Source organism: Hemitrygon akajei, unplaced genomic scaffold (genome assembly GCF_048418815.1).
Source record: "Hemitrygon akajei unplaced genomic scaffold, sHemAka1.3 Scf000096, whole genome shotgun sequence".
NCBI lineage: Eukaryota > Metazoa > Chordata > Chondrichthyes > Myliobatiformes > Dasyatidae > Hemitrygon > Hemitrygon akajei.
The window spans coordinates 2,055,456-2,071,797 of NW_027331982.1; the positions used below are offsets into that span (position 1 = coordinate 2,055,456).

The 16,342-nt window shown below is 41.9% G+C and overlaps 2 protein-coding genes across 3 annotated transcripts; both read left to right on the forward strand.

Annotated features, from left to right (window-relative positions):
- Positions 1-6,396: 6,396 nt before the first annotated feature.
- LOC140723001 (uncharacterized) lies at positions 6,397-15,147 on the forward strand. Of its 2 annotated transcripts, XM_073037628.1 has the most exons (3): positions 6,397-7,067; positions 8,916-9,006; positions 14,971-15,147. In XM_073037628.1, exons 1-3 carry the CDS (start codon positions 6,637-6,639, stop codon positions 15,145-15,147), a joined length of 699 nt encoding a protein of 232 aa, XP_072893729.1. In that variant the 5' UTR covers positions 6,397-6,636. The 2 variants fall into 2 exon arrangements, with proteins under 2 accessions (XP_072893729.1, XP_072893730.1); XM_073037629.1 differs by lacking the exon at positions 8,916-9,006 and having other exon boundaries at positions 14,971-15,140.
- On the forward strand, positions 7,072-9,045 carry LOC140722988 (uncharacterized; the record flags this gene model as incomplete). The annotated part of the gene is made up of 1 exon (XM_073037611.1): positions 7,072-9,045. A coding segment is annotated over one exon (1,245 nt), but the record flags the coding sequence as incomplete, so codon positions are not given.
- Positions 15,148-16,342: the final 1,195 nt, after the last annotated feature.

The window sequence follows — 16,342 nt, forward strand, 5'->3', positions numbered from 1 at the left end:
AGTAATCCACGGAATAAATGACGGGAGAGAGATATTTGTAATCCAGGGTGAAACGTAGAGAAAAGGCCGTTACTTCAAAATAACCGCCGACGAAGTTCTTATCCGTTGAATCCGTCCACAGACGAGTTATCAGCGAAAGTGGACCTGTCTTAGGAATACCGTCTTCCAGGGGTACCACACAACATACCCAGGCAAGGGTTAACACAAGATATTACAAACCCCACTCCTATGGATTATACGAAGTGACAGCCACACACATTCGTTGTGGTTCCGTGTACCGATGATCAACCCACTCTTGTGGGCATAGGAGAGTTCCAAGCCTCAGCTGCGACTAACTGAAGCTATCAGCTTTTCCAGTCTCTCTCTCTCTTTAGACTGGCCGACTGCCTGTCTGCAGATCGCTCTCTCTCTCTTATGGTTCAGTCCACAGTCAGCGCTGTCAGCCTGTGACTGACGTCATAGTCCCGCCTCCTCACGCCGGCGCTCTTAAAGAAACAGTCACAGTACGACCGCAGGCTCGGAACAGCCGCAACACAACTTCCCGACTTTTGAACTCAATGCTTTAACTAATAAAGACAACCATGACATTTGCCTTCTTAACCACCCGATCAATCTGTGCAGTCTCTTTCAGGGAGCGATGAACTTGGAGTCTGAGATCCCTCTGATCATCGACATTGTTCAGGGTTTTGCATTTAACAGTGTACTGTCGCATACATTCGACCTACCGAGCTGCCAAGATGATCATCACTAATCAAATCTCACTGAGATTTCTCAGGTCCTGTTGAATTTATTGCCAAGTGCACAAGTAGGGGAAGGTACAGGTACAGAGAAACACTGACTTGTGGCAGTATCAGAGGCAAGTACATTCAGATAACACAAGGAACACAAGTTATACGATTCTCTGTCAGTAACAATCTATAAATATGTTTTACGTCATTAACAATGTATAAAATACATTGTGTCATGATCAATATTAAAATGTGCATTTTGTGTCAATAACAGACTTGGAAATGTTAAATTTGGTCCCTGTCTCCATTCCTCCTGTAATCCACAACCAGTTCCTTTGTTTTTGTCACAATGAGGGAGAGGTTGTTTTCTTGACACCACTGTGTCGGGGTGATGACTTCTTCTCTGTAGGCTGCCTCGTTATTAATTGGGATTCGGCCGATCAATGTTGTGCCGTCAGCAAATTTAATTAGCAGATTGGAACCCGCCACTGCAGCCCCACAGTGCACTATGTACTGATTGCAAAGCTACGAAATTGCATGTGAATAGCCTCCCCTCCCCCAACTCCACTCTTTCTGCGTCACCAGCAGACTGGAGCATCTCACATCTCGCTGCCTCCGCCAGGACATTAAACTGTGAACAACTGTGGTCAGGGACTGATCTCTGGGGTACTCCAAACGCTACCTCCTTCCAGTCTGAAAACGACCCACTCATCCAGACACACACTATCGGCAGTTTATCGATCTCCAACGAAAAAGCCTAATCACCTACTCCTGAGGATCAATACCATTGCTGACTCTGAGTTTACCACCGTCAAATGCCGGGAGGGACATAATAATCAGAAAGTCTCTAGTCACAGCCGTGTAAATAAAATGTGATCTCAGTGGGTGTGTGGCGCATGCCCAGAATGCGAAGGAGACAGACAAACTGAGCCAAGTCACAGACTGATGGAGGGGAGGAATGATCAATTTTGATACAGAGAGGGAAGCAGAGAGTTTGATATTGTGCCTGATGCCAAAACTGCGGTCAGTTTGAAGATGAAGTATTATTCCTCCAACTTGTTTTGAGCTGTAACACTGTTTTTATCCGAAGGCACCATGGAGATGCTAGAGAACACAGCGCCCCACCCGCTACAAGGAGGGAACGAACACGTGTCCATGTCCGTGATCTGACTTGATACATTGCCATGACGTTATAGCAGTTTGACGTCATTCATCGCAGATACACCAACAGCTTCGCACTGGGAAGCGGCCGTTCACCTGCTCCGTGTGTGCGAAGAGACTCATTCAGTTAACCCGCCTTGTGATGCTCCGGTAAGTTCACAATAAATAGAGGCCACATTTCTGTCCGGAGTGAGCAAAGAATTTTACTCAATCATCCCAGCTGCTGCATCACCAGCAACTTCACATCAGGGAGGAAGTTCAGATCAGCTCCGTGTTAAATGTTTAAACATCACGGTGACTGAAGGCAGCTGCAGGTTCATGAGGGACTGTTACTGTCAGATTCTGCAGTTCTTGCGGCTGCTCATCGCACCCAGGACTGAACCCTGGTCACTGAGCATTGGAGGAGTCTGTTCTGCTGATGTTAGCCTTAAACTAGACTGGTGTTTAATATTGTGGATCTGTGAAAGATAAATCAGTTCTGTATCAAATCCCGTGTCTCAGGTACTTACTGTCTCTACCACACTCAAAATGTACACTAGAGAGTCCACTCGGCCCATCTGGTCATGGCCCATGTTTCTGTTCCATATCAGAATATCAAAATCTATCCCTGCCATTTCCCTATCACTCTCCCTGAGATGACAGGTTGCAACGAGTCACCACTCCGTGGGATAGGAGATTTCCCTTGAATTTCATTGAATCATAGAAATCTACAACACACTACAGACGCTTTGGCCCACAGTGTTGTGCCGACGATGTAACTTACTCTAGAAACTGCTGAGATTTTACCCAACCGCATAGCCACCTATTTTCCTAAGCTCCATGTACCTATCTAAGAGTCACTTAAAAGACCCTATTGTATCCGCCTCTACCACCGTCGCTGGCAGTGCATTCCACACACAGACACCACTCTTTGCTTAAAAACCTTAGCTCTGACATCTCCTCTCAAGCAGCTTAAACCTATTCCCCCTCGTGTTAGCTGTTTCAGCCCTCGGAAAAAGTCTCTGATTATCCACACGACCAATGCCTCTCATCATCTTATGCACCTGCATGATTTTCTCCACACTGAATAAGACGATGAGCTCACTGTGGTTTTGACGTTCTTCAGGGCTCTGGACGAAGTTGGTTAAACTCCTTCTCCGCTCTTTTCAACGTTTTGGGTCATTTTCACCAATTTTAAAGGACTGTGCCTCAGACAGCTGGGTTGTTGCAATCGTTACGTACCAGCAGCAATAGATCATTAATGGAGTCTGGTTTCGCTGTGAAAACCACTAGCTTTATCTGTATCTACTCCAAATATAAAAGATTAAACGAAATAAACAGAAGTTAACAGTGTTGTGCGTATATATAGCTCCCAAACAATCAATCTTGGGAAACAATGCTTAAAGTTGTAAGATGGTAAAGTAGAAAAGCTCAGTAATCCACGAAGTAAGTGAGTGAGAGGAGAGATTTGTAAATCCACTCGAAAATGTAGCATTTTGTGTGTGTGTGTCTCTGTATTTCCAGCAACTGTGGAATCTCCTGTGTTTTATATCTGCATTTTACTTTGGCATTGGATAACGTTGATATTGAGTATATTGTTTATGGGAGCTTTCGGCGTTAAAACAACTGCAGATTTTTCTATGCACACACGAAAAAAATGAGGTATGAATATTGAACCAGAGCCTGCAGAAATATTTAATGGCACCGTGATTACCCATAAGGCCGTGCGTTTAAAATTTCGCCGGCGCTGAAGCACCGAACAGATGCGCAGGCGTCAGGGATGATGACGTCACCAAGTATCACGCATGCGCACGGTACACAGAAGGCCTTGGAAATAGCGTCTCCGGGTAAGATCGATTCTCTGTGTTTTTATCTTAAACACCGACTGAGGGACGATTCCTGTGAACTGCGGGCACCGTAGTCCACAATCCCGGGACCGTCCTGCTCTCTCCCCTCTCTCTCAGCCCCACGGGCCCCGGGGAGCTTCCGGCTGATGAGGGAATGGGAACCGATGGATATCTCAGACAGAGCTGAGCTCCAGCTGTCTAAATGCAAGGATTAGGAACTCGGAGAAAGGGAACAAAATCGTTTATATCACCAGTTGAGAAAATCAGCTTTGTTCTACCTCCAATCACAAACAAGAGAAAATCTGCAGATGCTGGAAATCCAAGCAACATACACAAAATGCCGGCGGAACTCAGCATTAGTACTCTTTTCCATAGCTGATGCCTGGCCTGCTGAGTTCCTCCAGCATTTTGTGTGTGTTCTTGTAATGGACTTTTCTAGCGGTGAGAACATGTTTTGTCCAATTCTGTCTAGGTACCTAGTGATATCAAACACCTTTGCCCTGGGCAACAAGTAGCTTTCAGATCACAAATGTGCCAGACTCCAATGAGACAGACTACTGCCCTTCCCTTCATATTCATTGACATTGCCATCACTGAGTTCACCACCATCAGTCATTGGGGGAGGGTTCAGGGGGAATAATTATGTAGAATACAGAAACTGGTGTTACCTGTGTGTATTGTGGTGATGCAAAAGTTGCTGGAGAATTTGCAAGTGGGAAGAAGTGAAGTGATATTTGGAAATCTGACTTTTTAAAGCATAGTTTAGCAAGCAAATCACATATGGACAATGTGCAAAAGCTTTGGTGAGAAAATCCTTCATTACCCATTACGAACCCAGAGGAGATCAAAGTTCCTATTGACCGTGATTTGCTAGCTGTGAAAATGAATACATCTCTATATAAAATTCACTGTGCACATCTTATCACTGGGTAAAAAAATGCACAGTACAATATTTATCTGCACACTGGATATTACAAATTAGAGGGGATATTGGAGGGAAGGAGGGGAGACCTCCAGTGACCCTGATGCCCTCACCTACAAGATGTGCATCTAGCTGCAGCTTGTAACCCGGCACTTTAACGAGTTGGAACTTGAAATGGATGAATTTTGGATCATCCAGCAGTTGGAGGGGGTGATAGATATGACATGAAGAGAGGTGAGCTACGCCCAAGGTGCAGGACACAGGAAACTGTGTGAGAGTCAGGAAGGGGAATGAGGTTAAATAGCCATCGCAGAGTACTTTGTTGCTATCCTGCACAACAGCAGGTGGACCACTTTAGACACTGTTGGGGGCAATTACCTGACAGACGAAAGTCAAAGGGGTGATAGGAGATTTGTTAGTTAGGGGAACAGACCAAGAGGCAACTAATATCCCAGTGATAAGGCTTGCTGGAGGTAGTGCGGGGGGGGGGGGCGGGTTGATGTGGTTTAAATAAGTTGTAGGGGGAATGAGAGCTAGATTGACAGAACATATAGTGGAGAGGGTGAATTGAATTGACTTTATTACAAATATCCTTCATATAGATGAGGAGTAGAAATATTTACGTTACGTTACCATCTAAATGTGTAATTTAAATTAACTCATAATAATTAGTTTGTACATAGGACAGTTAGGAAAACAGAAATCAATTATTCAGTCTGACGACCTGGTGGAAGTTGATGTCCCGGAGCCTGTTGGTCCTTTTGCTGTGGTACCGTTTCCTGGATGGTGGCAGCAGGAACAGTTTGTGGTTGTGGTGAACTGAGTCCCCAATATCCTTTGGGCCCTTTTTACACAAATCTATACCTCTACCATCCAGGCTCCCATCCAAACTTCTTTTAAATAGTAAAACCGAGCTCATATTCACCAGTTGTGCTGGCATCTCATTCCACACTCTCACAACCATTTCAGTAAAGAGCTTTTCCACATGTTCCCATTAAATTTTCAACTTCCCCACTTACCCATGCCGTCTAGTTGTCACCCAACCTCAGTGGAAAAAGCTGCTTGCATTTATTTACCCAGTCTTCTTCCTCATGATTTTGTAGACTTCTGACAAATCCTCAAAGCAATGTGTAATTTCCTTGTTTATGTTTAGAGCCTTTTTTAGGTGTATAAGATGATGAGGGACATTGATCGTGTGCATAGCCAGAGGTTTGTTTTCCCAGGGCTGAAATGTGTGGAATGCACTGCCGCCTTTTTCGGTGAGCGTGTTTCAGTTACTGTGGGGCCAGGAACCCATGCAGCTCAGTGGAACAGGGAATACTACCAATGGAGAGAATCAAACAGAGCCAGGTCACAGATTGGAGATGGCAGAAATGCCCCATTCTTATAGAAACAGGAGGAGCATCAGAGAGTTTGATGGTCATTCCAGATACCAGCACTGTGCCCAGTTAGATAATGATTTCTCTCTCCAACTTGGGTTGAACCTCACTGTAACTGTGTGATGTCAGATCACACCTTGACAACTCAGTGATCTCATCTGAAATGTTGTCCTACACCCACTGATGGATTTTGTATATCTTTTTACAGGTTACAAATCACAAGAAATTTCTCTACAGGAATCTAAAACACAACACACCAGTTTTGCTGTCTCTGTCCAGATATTTAAGAAGTGGAGCAAGCGATTCACTCGATCATCATTCCTGCTCAGACTGCGGAGAGGGATTCACTCTATCATCTGACCGACTGGCACTCCTGTCATTTTAAACGGGCAGGGGGTGCCCATTCATCTGCTCAGACAGTGGGAATGGATTCAGATGGACATTTCAACTGAAGGGACATCAATAAGTTCACACTGGGACAAGGCCATCCACCTGTTCTGTGTGTGAGAAAGGATTCAGTTGGTCTTCCCACCTGTGGACACACCAGTCAGTTCACACTGGGGCAGAGGCTGGTCATTTACTGAATTTGTGTGGAAGGTTTTACTCGGTCATCTGACCAAATGGTTCACCAGCAAGTCCACACTGAGGAGTGGCTGTTCACCTGCTCAGACTGTGGGAAAGGATTCACTAAGTCATCTAAACTGAAGCTACATCAGAGAGTTCACACTGGGGAGAGACCATTTACCTGCTTGGACTGTGGAAAAGGATTCACTTGCTCATCTAAACTGAAGGTACATCAGCGAGTTCACACTGGGGAGAGGCCATTCACCTGCTCAGACTGTGGGAAGGGATTCACTCAGTCATCCCACCTGTATGCACACAGGTCAGTTCACACGGGGGAGAGGCCGTTTACCTGCTCATACTGTGGAAAAGGATTCACTTGCTCATCTAAACTGAAGGTACATCAGCGAGTTCACACTGGGGAGAGGCCATTCACCTGCTCAGACTGTGGGAAGGGATTCACTCAGTCATCCCACCTGTATGCACACAGGTCAGTTCACACGGGGGAGAGGTCGTTTACCTGCTCATACTGTGGGGAGGGATTCATTTTGTCATCGCAGCTACTGAGACACCAGTCAGTTCACACTGGGGAGTGGCCATTCAACTGCTCAGTGTGTGGGAAGGGATTCACTCGGTCATCCACCCTACAGAGACATCAGCAAGTTCACACTGGGGAGAAGCCGTTCACCTGCTCAGTGTGTGGGAAGGGATTCACTCGGTCATCCACCCTACAGAGACATCAGCAAGTTCACACTGGGGAGAAGCCGTTCACCTGCTCACTGTGTGGGAAGGGATTCACTTGTTCACCTGACCTGAAGGTACATCAGAGAGTTCACACTGGGGAACGGCCATTCAGATGCTCAGACTGTGGGAAGAGATTCACTTGTTCACGTGACCTGAAGTTACATCAGAGAGTTCACACTGGGGAATGGCCATTCAGATGCTCAGACTGTGGGAAGGGATTCACCTGCTCATCCCAACTGAAGGTACATCAGAGAGTTCACAATGGGGAACGGCCTTTCACATGCTCAGACTGTGGGAAGGGATTCACCTGCTCATCCCAACTGAAGATACATCAGAGAGTTCACACAGGGGAGCGGCCATTCACCTGCTCAGACTGTGGGAAGGGATTCACTAGGTCATCCGACCTATTGGTACACCAGCGAGTTCACACCGGGGAGCGGCCATTCACCTGCTCAGTCTGTGGGAAAGGATTTACTTCGTCATCCCACCTATTAGCACACCAGCGAGTTCACACAGGGGAGCGGCCATTCACCTGCTCATACTGTGGTAAGGGATTCACTAGGTCATCCGACCTATTGGTACACCAGCGAGTTCACACCGGGGAGCGGCCATTCACCTGCTTAGACTGTGGGAAGGGATTCACTCAGTCATCTGAACTGAAGGTACATCAGAGAGTTCACACTGGGGAATGGCCGTTCACCTGCTCAGACTGTGGGAAGGGATTCACACGGTCATCTAAACTGAAGGTACATCAGCGAGCTCACACTGGAGAGAAGCCATTCACCTGCTCAGACTGTGGGAAGGGATTCACTCAGTCATCTCAACTGAAGGTACATCAGCGAGTTCACACTGGAGAGAGGCCGTTCACCTGCTCAGACTGTGGGAAGGGATTCACTCAGTCATCCCAACTGATGGTACATCTGCGAGTTCACACTGGGCAAGGCCATTCAGCTGCTCAGACTGTGGGAAGGGATTCACTCAGTCATCCCAACTGATGGTACATCTGCGAGTTCACACTGGGCAAGGCCATTCAGCTGCTCAGACTGTGGGAAGGGATTCACTCAGTCAGCCCACCTACAAGCACACTGGTCAGTTCACACTGGGGAGAGGCCGTTCACAGACTCAAGCCTGAATTATCCCTCTGTGTAGACGCTACAGTGTAGCATACACAGTAGCCCACGCAAGTGGCCTATGCCGTTGTGAGCATTTCTACTTGTGAGTTCGTGTGTCTGCGTTGCTCTGGCAAAACGCTAGTTGGTGTTGAGGTTCTATGGCACTGTGTTGAATTGACTCGTGGCGTTGGGAACAATGGCGACTGCTGAGTACATTTTGTTGGAGTTGGAGCTAATCGATGTTGAACAAGAGTTACTTTTATTGAAATTACTGCAGCGCAGAAAAGAGAGAAGTTTTTCCATTTGTTAGTGCAGTTCGTGATGTCCAAAGCGATGTTTGTGGAAATTTATTTGCATGAATTTCATGTCATTTGCCATTCTTTATAGTATACCAATGAAGAGTTGTACAAATGTAAATATTTTCTGACTTCCTCACTTAACCTCTCCTTGATTTGGCCCATTTCCCAACTTCGAAGCAACAGGAAATCCCTGGGAGGAAATGTGTTGCTACCAAGCAGACCGATCACAGTTCCCGCAGTCTGTGATGCACAGTCAGCGGGAGACGCTCATAGAGTGAGTACTGTTTTAGATTCGCTCCATAACCTTTACTTTTTTTAACCTTTGATCACCCTTATCTAACTTATTTTTACCAACACCAAAAGATTCTTGCTATTTTCTTGGGCTTATTGTTAAGAGTTTATTGTGAATTTTTGAAGATATGCAAACAGAAATGGCTCTTAGATCTAAAGGACGAGAACCTGGGTGCAACCTGAATGGTAATGGAAAGAAGCAAGCTCATCTGCAACACACTGAATTAACTTATGAACTGTTTATGGAGGTTTTGGATAAAAAATTCGATGAACTACAACAAATTTTTAAACAAGATATAAAGGCTTTTCAAGATGATATGGTTAAGATGGATTTATTAATTAACCAGCAACAAGCTCTTATCGCGTCTCTGTAAGAAGAAGCTCGGAAACGAGATTTGACAATTGAAAAATTGCAACAGGATTTAATTTCGACCACTAAGTTGGTGGAAACACTTAAAGCCAAGAGTGTGGACTTTGAGAATTGGTCCAGAAGACAGAACCTACGTATACTTGGTCTCCCAGACGGCATAGAAAAAGACGACCCTTCGAAATATTTTGCTCAACTTTTAAAAGATGCATTCCCACGGTTTTCCCAGATAACTCCCCGTTACTTGATCAAGCACATAGAATTTGGCGTTGTTCATCGAGTGCTCCAGCTAAAAATTCAGTTGTAATTGTCCGGTTTCATTATGTACACGACAAAGAACAACTTATTCGTGTGACTCGGCGGGTTGGAATGGTTAAATTTCGAGATTACCATTTCCGTTTGGTTGAAGATTTTAGTCCTGAAGTTATGAAGAAAAGGCTTCTTTTTAAACCTCTGATGTCTGAATGTTATGAGAAAAATCTAAAACCTGCGCTCTTATACCCTGCAAAGCTTAGAATCTCTCCATCGAATGCTCCACGCCAGGTTTTCCTTTCTACATCTGAAGTGAGAAAGTATCTGGAGGAGAACTTCCCTACTGCTATAGACACTAATCTCTAATAAATGAGTGATTCTGATCGTGTAAAATGGTTTTTGATTCCTCAAACCAGAGTTAGTCTCTGGTTATTGGTGTAGGTTTATCCTATACTTTATATTTAAGTTAAAGTGTGTTTTCGTTATATTAATCACTCTGTTTTATACACTTTAACCATTATACTATATTTTTGACTATTACTTTTGTTCCCTCGAAGGTATATTTTTAACCCTTCGAAGGTGAATTCTTTTTTATTAAGATGGTGGTTTTTTGGAAAAATATTCTTGGTTTTGTTTAAAATGGCGTTATTTTTGCTTTTCTCGTCTTCTTCCTATAATGTATCGCTTATCATAGTTTAAATATTTCTTGATTTGTTTGGGTTATAACCCGATTTATAAGCTTTTAGTGATTTTATTCTTTTTTTTTACAACTAAGTATATTAAGAAGTATGGTTTTTAGTATAGTGATTATAATTTTTAAAGTTGGGGTGGTTTTTTTATATATATCCTTTATATACGGAGTGGTCTTCCGCTGATATGGGGGTAGAATTAGTCTCATTTTTTTCCTTTTTCTAGCCATATTTTGGCTTTTTTTCTTTTTCTTGTGGGGGTGGGGGATGGTCTGTTTTCTAATTTAATTTTTCTTTTACCAGTTTGTTTTAGTTTTTTCATTTGGGCTGTTTTTGAACTACAGATATGTCTACGGTGTCGTCACCTCCGGGTCCGCTCTTTATTTTTGTTCCTCTTCCAGGTGCATGAGTTTATAATTTGGTTAACCCTTTTTATACCAAAGGGTTGATTTTAGAAGCATGGCTCAGACCATTAATTTTGTGTCTTGGAATACTAATGGTTTAAACCATCCGATTAAATGAAAGAAGATTTTCAAAGTATTCCAAAGACTTAATGCTCATATCATTTTTGTACAAGAAACTCATGTGAGGAAGGAGGACAAATATCGCTTTTTTATCTCTTGGTGGGGTCAACAGCATCATTCGAATTCGAATGCCAAAGTTAAGGGAGTTTCAATTTTTATTGACTCCTCTATTGCATTTATTCAACACGATATCCTTTCGGATCCGAAAGGTAGATTTTTGTTAATTACGGGTTTACTTTGTAATAAAAAGGTTGCTATGGTTAATGTTTATGCTCCAAATGTGGATTGTCCTGATTTTTTTAAGTCCTTATTTACTTCTTTACCTAATCTAAATGAATATAAGTTAATAATGGGTGGTGACTTTAATAGTTGTTTAAATCCTTTGATGGACAAATCTATATCTATTCAGATTTTACCGAATAAGTCGGCCACTTGTATTAACTCCTTTTTGACTGATAATGGAGTTTTTGATATTTGGAGATTTTGGCATCCTAACGACAAAGTGTTTTCTTTTTTCTCACATGTTTATCATTCTTATTAGAGAATTGACTATTTTGTTATTGATTTGTTTTATTCCATCGGTAATTGGTTGTAATTATGATATTATAGCTATCTCTGACCATGCTCCATTAAAACTTTCTATTAAATTTACGGATACAGCTTCTAATGTTAGACAATGGCGATTTGACTCTAACTTATTGCAAGATCCGGACTTTATTAAATTTATGAAGGAGCAGATCGATTTCTTCTTTTCAACTAATTCCACGGATGATATTTCTTGCGGAACACTTTGGGACACTTTTAAAGCGTATATACGTGGACAGATCATCTCTTACTCTGTTGGTCTGAGAAAACGCATTAAGAAGGGAACTCTTTTATTGGTTGATAAAATTAAAGAGATTGACAAGAAATATTCGATCACTCCTAGTAAGGAGCTTTACAAACAAAGGGTTGAACTTCAAACGGAACATAGTTTATTACTTATATCTCCGACTGAAAATCAATTAATGAAAACCAGATCTGATTTCTATATACATAGTGATAAATCGGGTAAACTGTTAGCTAGTCAGTTGAAGAATGTTTTGGTTAAACGTCAAATCACTAAGATTTGTCAGCAGAATGGGGATTTGACAGTTAACCATGATGAGATAAATAAGTCATTTCAAGACTTTTATACCTCCCTGTATCAATCTGAATTCCCTCAGGATCATAATACCATGTGTGATTTTCTTGGGAAATTGAATTTTCCAAAATTATCATCCGATGATCTTTCAATATTAGATACTGCTATTACGGATGCACAAATTAAAGGGGTTATTTCCTCAATGAATTCTGGGAAAGCACCAGGTCCAGAAGGGCATACAGTAGAATTTTTAAAATGTTTTTCCGCTACTCTTTCTCCTTGGTTATGCAGGGTTTTTGAAGAAGCAATGAGATTGGGGAATTTGCCACAATCTTTTTATAGAGCTTCCATTTCTTTAATACTGAAGGAAGATAAAGACCCTACTGACTGTGCATCCTATAGACCAATATCTTTATAGAATGTGGACTCCAAGATCTTTTCCAAGTTACTGGCTTCCAGGCTGGAGAAGGTATTACCCCAAATTATTTCGGAAGATCAAACCGATTTTATTAAAAATCGCTATTCTTTTTTCAATGTTAGGAGATTACTGAATATTGTTTATACTCCTTCACATAGCACTTCAGAATGTGTTATTTCATTAGATGCGGAGAAAGCATTTGATAGAGTTGAATGGCCTTACTTATTTTATGTGTTGGAGAAGTTTAATTTTAGTCCGACATTCATTTTTTGGATTAAACTGATTTATCACACTCCAGTAGCCTCGGTGTTTACTAATAATCAAAGATCTCCCTTTTTTTGTATATTTCGGGGCACTAGACAAGGCTGTCCTCTTAGCCCATTACTATAAAATATTGCTTTAGAACCTTTGGCAATTGCCATCAGAGAATCACAGGACATTTTGGGTATTAATCGTGGGACAGATATTCATAAGGTATCTTTGTATGCAGATGATTTATTATTATTCATTTCTAACGCTGAGAAATCTATTCCAGCAGTTCTATCATTGTTGGCTCAATTTAGTGAGTTTTCTGGGTATAAGTTAAATCTTAATAAGAGTGAATTGTTTCATTTGAATAGACAGGTCCCAAGTTATGGAAATTTACCTTTTAAATTAGTTAATGACTCTTTTATTTACTTAGGGATTAAAATCACAAAAAACCATAAAGAATTATTTAGGTTTAACATTTTACCTTTAATTGATCAGATTAAAAGCTTGTTTACTAAGTGGTCACCATTATCTTTATCTCTGATAGGTAGGATTAATGCTAATAAAATGGTTATTTTACCTAAGTTTTTATATATTTTTCAAGCGGTACCAACTTTTATTCCGAAATTTTTTTTTTTACTAATGTTGATTCAAAAATTTCCTCATATATATGGCAGAATAAAAATCCCAGGTTAGGTAAAATATACTTACAGAAGACAAAGAAGGAAGGTAGGTTGGCATTACCTAATTTCAGATTTTATTATTGGGCAGTTAATATTAGATATTTGTTATGTTGGTTGAAAGACTGGGATGGATCTTTTGGCCCTCATTGGGTGAGTTTGGAAATTAAATCGGTACCAGGTTATGCTCTGGGTTCTATTTTAAGGACTTCTCTCCCTTTTGCTCTTTCTAAATTGCCGAAACGAATTGACAACCCGATAGTTAAACATACTTCACGTATATGGTTTCAATTTGGGAAATTTTTCGGGTTGACTCAATTCGTTTTAAATATTCCTATTGTATCTAATTGCTTTTTCCACCCTTCAATTATAGATCAAGCTTTTTCGGCTTGGAAAACTAAGGGATTACTAAGATTTTCTGATTTATTTTCAGACAATTGTTTTATGTCTTTTGAGCAATTATCTAATAAATATAATGTGCCTAGAGTTCATTTTTTTTATATTTACAGATTAGGCATTTTTTAAGTACGGTACTTCCTACGTTTCCAAATTTTGTGTCTTCAGATATTTTGGAGAGTTTGTTTGAATTAAACCCTTTTCAAAAAGGGCTTATATCAAAACTTTATAATGTAATTATGAAGATACGTTCAGAGCCCCTTTATAAGACAAAAAAATTTTGGGAAATAGAGCTTAATTTTATTATTCCTATTGAGAATTGGGATAGAATTCTTCAATTAATTAATACATCATCTCTATGTGCCAAACATTCATTAATACAATTTCAGGTCGTACATAGGGCCCATATGTCCAAGGCTAAATTAGATCATTTTTATTCTTATATAAACCCTATTTGTGATAGATGTCAGTTTGAAATCGCGTCTTTAACTCATATGTTTTGGTCATGTCCGCTTTTGGAAAAAATATTGGAAAGATATTTTTGACATTATCTCTGCAGTATTGTACATCGATTTACAACCCCATCCTATTACCGCAATTTTTGGTTTACCAATGATGGACTCACTTCATTTATCTTCCACCTATCGAATGATTGCATTTCTCACTTTGGTGGCTACAAGATCTATTTTGTTGAATTGGAAGGAAATTAATCCTCCCACTGTATTTCACTGGCTTTCTCAAACTATGTTATGTTTAAATTTAGAAAAGATTAGAAGTCATGTACTCGATACTTCTATTAAATTTGAAAAGATATGGAGACCATTTATTCAATATTTTCATATGATGTAATATGACCCTGTTCCAAGCTTATTGGATTTTTCAGCTTTAATCTTATTTATGTTGAGAGGATCGGAGTTGACGACACTGATGATTATGTATTCTTGTGAGATATTATAAACAACCCTTTTTTTTCTTTTTCGTTTTTCTTTTTTCTTCTTTTTTTGCTTCTTTTTTCTTCTTCATTAGCTATCAGTTTAGTCAATTTCTCCATTCTTATAGAGACAGGAGGAGCATCAAAGAGTTTGATAGTCATTCCAGATACCAGCATTGTGCCCAGTTAGATGATGATTTCTCTCTCCAACTTGGGTTGAACTTCACTGTAACTGTGTGATGTCACCTTGATAACTCAGTGATCTCATCTGAAATGGTGTCCTACACCCTCTGATGGATTTTGTATATCTTTTTACAGGTTACAAATCACAAGGAATTTCACTACGGGCATCTAAAACACAACACACCAGTTTTGCTGTCTCTGTCCAGATATTTAAGAAGTGGAGCAAGCGATTCACTCGATCATCATTCCTGCTCAGACTGCGGAGAGGGATTCACTCTATCATCTGACCGACTGGCACGCCTGTCATTTTAAACGGGCAGGGGGTGCCCATTCATCTGCTCAGACAGTGGGAATGGATTCAGATGGACATTTCAACTGAAGGGACATCAATAAGTTCACACTGGGACAAGGCCATCCACCTGTTCTGTATGTGAGAAAGGATTCAGTTGGTCTTCCCACCTGTGGACACACCAGTTAGTTCTCACTGGGGCAGAGGCTGGTCATTTACTGAATTTGTGTGGAAGGTTTTACTCGGTCATTTGACCAAATGGTTCACCAGCAAGTCCACACTGAGGAGTGGCTGTTCACCTGCTCTGACTGTGGGAAAGGATTCACGAAGTCATCTAAACTGAAGCTACATCAGAGAGTTCACACTGGGGAGAGACCATTTACCTGCTTGGACTGTGGAAAAGGATTCACTGGCTCATACCAACTGAAAGTACATCAAAGAATTCACACTGGAGAGAGGCCGTTCACTTGCTCAGACTGTGGGAAGGGATTCACTTGCTCATCTAAATTGAAGGTACATCAGCGAGTTCACACTGGGGAGAGGCCATTCACCTGCTCAGACTGTGGGAAGGGATTCACTCAGTCATCCCACCTACAAGCACACAGGTCAGTTCACACGGGGGAGAGGCCGTTTACCTGCTCATACTGTGGGGAGGGATACATTTTGTCATCGCAGCTACTGAGACACCAGTCAGTTCACACTGGGGAGCGGCCGTTCACCTGCTCAGTGTGTGGGAAGGGATTCACTCAGTCATCCACCCTAATGGTACACCAGCGAGTTCACACTGGGGAGCGGGAGTTCACCTACTACGTCTGTGGGAAGGGATTCACTTGTTCACCTGACCTGAGGGTACATCAGCGAGTTCACACTGGGGAACGGCCATTCACCTGCTCAGACTGTGGGAAGGGATTCACTCAGTCATCTCACCTAATGGTTCATCAGCGAGTTCACACAGGGGAGCGGCCATTCACATGCTCAGACTGTGGGAAAGGATTCACTTCGTCATCCCACCTATTGGCACACCAGCGAGTTCACACAGGGGAGCGGCCATTCACCTGCTCAGACTGTGGTAAGGGATTCACTCGCTCATCCGACCTATTGGCACACCAGCGAGTTCACACCGGGGAGCGGACATTCACCTGCTTAGACTGTGGGAAGGGATTCACTCAGTCATCTGAACTGAAGGTACATCAGAGAGTTCACACTGGGGAACGGCCG

Coding starts and splice junctions, on each gene's coding strand:
- LOC140723001 (XM_073037628.1), top strand. CDS start 6,637: ATGGTTCACCAGCAAGTCCACACTGAGGAGTGGCTGTTCACCTGCTCA. Junction 7,068..8,915: donor TCCCACCTGTATGCACACAG/GTCAGTTCACAC, acceptor TCGAAGCAACAG/GAAATCCCTGGGAGGAAATG. Junction 9,007..14,970: donor CAGCGGGAGACGCTCATAGA/GTGAGTACTGTT, acceptor ATCTTTTTACAG/GTTACAAATCACAAGGAATT.